Below are 6189 nucleotides of genomic sequence, written 5' to 3'. Positions count from 1 at the left end.
CCAAAGTACATGATAATTCTAGAAACGTTGCGTCACTGTAGTCATGTGACTGCTGACGCAACAATAGTACTTCTTTAACTATTTAGTATATCTATTGCAACAGTGCTTCTTTAAACACAGGATTTCTAGAATAATACAAAATAATTCTAATCGCAGACAGCGAAATCTGTAAGTCCACTTGACTAACTTTTAAGGCCTAATATTAGTTAAGCCTTTATTAAGTAAGGACTATATGTGATAATGAAATAAATTAACACTGTATTTGTGTAAGTTTTTTGCTTTAATTTAGTTATGGCTAAACTTTGCCATACTTAATATTATCAATAAATAAACTTATAATGTTATTCTACGACCTGACCTTAGACGTTTTTAAAAACTTTGATAAACTTTTCATACGTTATCGTACAAAAAGCCTACTAAAGTATATAAACATTCACCTTTTGTTTACATCTATTGAAATTATGTTCGCGTGTATGCGTATTTAGATAGTATGGTGCACGCGAATTTTCAGGACAGACAAAAACTGAATATTATTATGATAGATTGCAACATAACAGTTGGGAGGGAGTCATGTCAGTATACACTGACCTGTATGCTAGCAGGAGTCATGTCAGTAGACACTGACCTGTATGCAAGCGGGAGTCTTGTTAGTAGACACTGACCTGTATATTAGTGGGAGTCATGTCAGTATACACTGACCTGTATGTTAGCGAGAGTCATGTCAGTATACACTGACCTGTATGTTAGTGGGAGTCATGTTAGTGTACACTGACCTGTATGCTAGCGGGAGTCATGTCAGTATACACTGACCTGTATGCTAGCGGGAGTCATGTCAGTAGACACTGACCTGTATGCAAGCGGGAGTCATGTTAGTAGACACTGACCTGTATGTTAGTGGGAGTCATGTCAGTGTACACTGACCTGTATGTTAGTGGGAGTCATGTCAGTGTACACTGACCTGTATGCTAGCGGGAGTCATGTCAGTATGCACTGACCTGTATGCTAGCAGTTTGAATGCACAAGGTAAGCACCTTTTCTCAGATGTTTCTCATGTTATGTCAAGCTTTTTCCGGGTAGGATGATGTAAACAAACCAGAGATCTCTGGACTTGATTAACTGCTTTCTCTCATGCTTTTCCCATGACTAGTAGTGTGGAGTTTCTTTGTTTAATAACGACTGTGGTCAGCTATGTGTAAGGTGCAAGTTGTCAACTTTCGAGTGTGTATGTGGGGGGGGGGGATATTTTCTTTGTTATAGAGCACAAGGTCATTATGCTATCAGCCGTGTCCAATGTGGGGAATCGAACTCCGGATTTAAGTGTTGTAAGGCCATAGACGTACCATTGTTTCACCAGGGGGGAAGGGATAAAACAGTATGGCAAGTCTTGACACACCATAAGTAAACCTCTTTATCTTACCTCTTTTTGTTTAAATTTTAACGATTTTTATTTTAGCGTTTTCAAATACAAAATGTGACCTGAAAAAAAAATTAATGTTTTTTATTTGGTTGAGAACGATTGCCATGTTCAGGTTCAATCATTTGTGTTGCATCGTTAGTTTCTTTAATGCTTTAAAGCATGTAGATTTGAATCCACGGACGGTGCTAAGAAGTTTTTATCGTATTCTTCACGATAGGCCTTTGTCAGATTTTTTACTTATGTATATGGGCCGGATTCTTTACAGTAGGTGTCTGTGATTTTTTGGCGATAAATTTCAGAAATAAACGAACAGCACACAATCCAATTGTTTTAAAATAATATATATTCAAAACAAGTCAAACGTATGTACAAAAAAAATTGTTACACTATTTTTTACTACAGTTCAATCTAGAGCTTTAAATAATTCTTTTTTTTCGTCAAAAGTCCACACAGTCTGGTTTAATTACTTTAGAACCTAATTAACAAGACAAATTATTTCTTCTCTTCCCTATTATCATAATTGAATCATTGACAAATTCACTTACGTTACCCCGTGGGTTACGACATTATAAGACGAATTATTCTTCTCTATCTCTGTTGTTACAATACAAGCTGTGAAACTCAATTCAAAATCGCCAATATAGCTATTGGTTCCCATAGTCGTATCCAGAGCTTTTCATCAAAGTCCACACAGGCAAGTTCAATTACTTCAGAACACCCTTTGAGAAGACAAATTCTTCTTCTTTATCTTTGTTATTACAATACAAACTGTGAAACTCTCACTTTATAAATCGCCCGTTAAGGCTAAACTGACAATCATGCAGTCTATCTTTACTTTCACTAACTTAACTTCCATTCACTGGATCTGCACGTATTTATAACACGCGACAGAAAAATCTTGAAATATCTAGTCCTCTTGTAACAACAATATTAAACATAACGGGAAAGACTTCGAAGCTTCCAGTAAGATGATGTCAAAATTATTATCAAAGCATAGTACAACAAATAAACTGCATACACAACGTACGACTTGTACATAGTTACGTAAAGAAACTTGTAATAACTATCGCTTTTAAAATTATTACCTTTTAACATACTTGTTATGAAAACGAAACAAGCATCGTTAAATATTAAATCACTAAAAAAACTAAATAATAACTCTTAAACTAAACAGTCTTGTATATCCAACAGCCCCCTGGTGACTCAGTGGTAATTCTGAGGGCTTATAACACTAAAAATCTGGTTTTGACACACGTGGTGGGCGAAGCACATATAAGTCATTGTGTTGCTTTGAGCTTAACAACAAACCAGTAAATCTTCATGATAAAAGCGTCTTTTTTTCTTTTTTTTACTTGTTTATGGTACTGTAATTTCCTTTTTTTTAGCCGGCCCGGCCTGGCCAGGTGGTTAGGGCGCTTGATTCGCAATCTGAGTGTCGCGGGTTCGAATCCTCGTCCCACTAAACATGCTTGCCCTTTCAGCCATTGGGCATTATAATGTGAAGGTCAATCCCAATATTCGTTGGTAAAAAAGTAGCCTAAGAGTTGGCGGTGGGTGATGATGACTAGCTGCCTCTTTCTAGTCTTTCACTGCTAGATTAGAGACGGCTGGCGCAGATAGCCCTCGTGTAGCTTTGCGCAAAATTAAAACAAAAACAAACATTTTTAGTCATCTAACAAAAGCATGCATTCTTTAATGTTGAGTGTGTTAGTATGATTATGCAAGAATTGGATACAAAACAAGGCACCTGATTAAATATACTGCACATACGGACTGAGTTGAAAATATTATTAAGCGCCCTGTTGTTAGTGTTTGTATGTGTGTGTGTGTGAACGTGGTAATCACTAGAATAAAGGTCGTGTGAAAGACAGACAAATAAATGGGGGTTTACAGTACGAGATATTTAAGTTTAAAATTTTCAGAAGAAATGCATTATAAGTTCATAATCTTTAATCGCAGGATTCCCCCCCCCCCGGGATGACAACTGATGCTTTAGTCCCGGGGATAAAAGAAAAAGAGTCAGGGAAATTCCCCCTTTCTATTTATCAAATCGCACCTTGGCTACGAGAAATAGTTTGTTTGTAGCTAAGCACAAAGCTGCACAACGGGCTATCTGTGCTCTGCCTACCATGGGTATCGAAACCCGGTTTCTAGCGTTGTAATTCCGCAGACAAACCGCTGTGCCACTGGGAGGCACGAGAAAGAAAGTTTGTGTGCAAAACATCCTAAGATGTAAACTAACCAGTTTCTTTAGTTCTGCTTAGTTTTATGTACATCGTACATCTTCTATTTCTGATTGCAGTCATCTTTATGCCATCGAAAATGTGTTGTTGTTTTATTTCTGGTCCTTGACCATTTTCAGGAATATTCTAAACCAAATACATTCTCATTGACCATACAAATATTTCTGAAAATTTTCGCGCCAGAATATTTCTTTTTCTCAGTTAAACAAGGTAATATTTGTCGAATAAAGAGGTAAAAACCCAGTCAGGACACCACAGAATACCGCTAATACATGATGGTTTCTGTAAGTTTGGTTAACCTGGAGAGGTGATGTCAAAGAAGCCGTTTCCACGGTTTATTTTGTGGTTTATTGGATATCAACGAGAAGCTACTCTAGGGCTATCTGCACTAGCCATCCCCAGTTTTGAACTGATAGACTACCAGGAAGACAGCTGGTCAACAACACCAACCGCCAACTGTCAGGCTATGTTTGTCTGTCTGAATAATAGGATTTGACCATTACCTTAAAACACATCTACGTCCCAGCGTGCGGAGCGCAATTTTTTTTCCTGTAGTAACAGGACACGAACTTGGGACTCGAGGAGCCATAAACCTGCAGGTTAAGAAAATGTGGGCACGCACGCTCGTTTCGACAGTAGTCTCGTGCTTGCACTTTACATAAAAACTTAGGAGTTTTGAGCTTGTGGCTATTAGAAACAGGGAGGTATTTAGTCTTTGAAAGTTAACTATATTTAAAGTAGGTAGCAGTAGCAACCTTTAGAATTATAACAAACAAACAAATAAAAAGTTAAAAATGTATAGGAAAACCGCTTTCTCTGTAATGTTTGTTTGTTTTTGAATTTCGCGCAAAGCTACACGAGGGCTATCTGCGCCAGCCGTCCCTAATTTAGCAGTGTAAGACTAGAGGGAAGGCAGCTAGTCATCACCACCCACCGCCAACTCTTGGGCTACTCTTTTATCAACGAATAGTGGGATTGACCGTCACATAATAACGTTTCCACGGCTGAAAGGGCAACCATGTTTTGTGGGGCGGGGATTCGAACCCGCGACCCGCAGAGATTGCGAGTCGAGCACCCTAACCACCTGGCCATGTCGGGCCGGCTTCTCTGTAATGATAAGTGAGCTCGAACTGTTCAAGCCAAATAATAATAAAAAAAAATATCAAATAATTATAAACTTCTGTTCGCTGTTTGTTATTTTTAATTTATGTTTTGATGTTGCGAAATGTGCAATCAAAGTGCTAAGAATCTTAATTCTGAAGAAATTGCACAATTGTTTTTAGTGGGTGTTAAAGTAATTCAACCTCTTCCGTAGTCAATAAACATTCCGTACCTGTGGAACATTTAAAAATAAACCAGCTTTTAAGTAAGTACCCACCCGTTTTTCTTCGCCACTCGAGAAACAATTACGACAGACAAGCTAGCTAACGCTTACACACGAGTGCAGTAGAAAAATATGTCAAACTGTTAGTCTAAGTAAATATGTGTTCAAAATCTCAACGTGACTGACTAAATACGAATTGTTTGTAAAGTGTGGAATTCCCGGTTTTTGTCCTTGGACTCGCCACGAGTTATGACATCATCATCACGGCCACACAGGATATCCAGTATAAGAGTAACCCTAAGCAGATAAAATATTCAGCTTGAGAAGCGAAGCTAACAAACAGTTTTATGATCGCTGTTGACTGGTTACGTTGACAACAAGCAGAATGGGCAATATTTATGTGTTCGTCGTCATTTTACTCGTGTGTTTTACGGGGTAAGTGTCTTAACGTGCTAATAATATTAACATACTAATATGGCTAACGGCAATGGTACGCAATTGATTAAACAATGAATTCTAGTCTTTGGAACTGAGAACGTAAGAAAAACAGATTAACTTAGCTATACTCACCGCCATGTTGATTTTTAAATTCACTTTCAGCTTGCTCTGACTGTAGGTTATGTAATAAGATTAAATTAACGGTGTCGAAGCTATTGTTTGTTTGAAGTTAAGCACAAAGGTACACAAGGGGCTAGATGTGCTCTGCCCACCACGGGTATCGAAAGCCGTATTCTAGCGTTGTAAGTCCGCAGACATGCCGCTGTGCTACTGGTGGGGGAGGCATCGTCGAAACTAATGGCGGTAAATACACTATAACGGGAAAATAGTTCCCTAAACTATTTCTGAGAAGTTAAAGTGTAGGCGTGAGAGTTTTGAAAAAGTCGTGTTATTTTGTGAAATGTTTAACCCATAACTTGTACCAAATGTTTAACCCATAACTTGTACCAAATGTTTAACCCATAACTTGTACCAAATGTTTAAACCCATAACTTGTACCACATGTTTAACCCATAACTTGTACCACATGTTTAACCCATAATTTGTACCAAATGTTTAACCCATAACTTGTACCAAATGTTTAACCCATAATTTGTACCAAATGTTTAACCCATAACTTGTACCAAATGTTTAACCCATAATTTGTACCAAATGTTTAACCCATAACTTGTACCAAATGTTTAACCCATAATTTGTACCAAATGTTT

General features: G+C 37.7%; 1 protein-coding gene across 1 annotated transcript in view; it reads left to right on the top strand.

Annotated features, from left to right (window-relative positions):
- Nucleotides 1-5240: 5240 nt before the first annotated feature.
- Nucleotides 5241-6189, top strand: part of LOC106471562 (venom protein 302-like) — a 9882-nt gene continuing 8933 nt past the window's right edge. Inside the window, exon 1 of the mRNA XM_013932166.2 lies at nucleotides 5241-5419. Within this exon, the coding sequence (XP_013787620.1) occupies nucleotides 5370-5419 (50 nt within the window). The 5' untranslated portion in view covers nucleotides 5241-5369. The remainder of the gene's footprint in view (nucleotides 5420-6189) is intronic.

Source organism: Limulus polyphemus, unplaced genomic scaffold (genome assembly GCF_000517525.1).
Source record: "Limulus polyphemus unplaced genomic scaffold, Limulus_polyphemus-2.1.2 Scaffold4699, whole genome shotgun sequence".
NCBI lineage: Eukaryota > Metazoa > Arthropoda > Merostomata > Xiphosura > Limulidae > Limulus > Limulus polyphemus.
The sequence above is the reverse complement of the archived record's forward strand: the minus strand, read 5'-3'. Positions and strand labels throughout refer to the sequence as shown.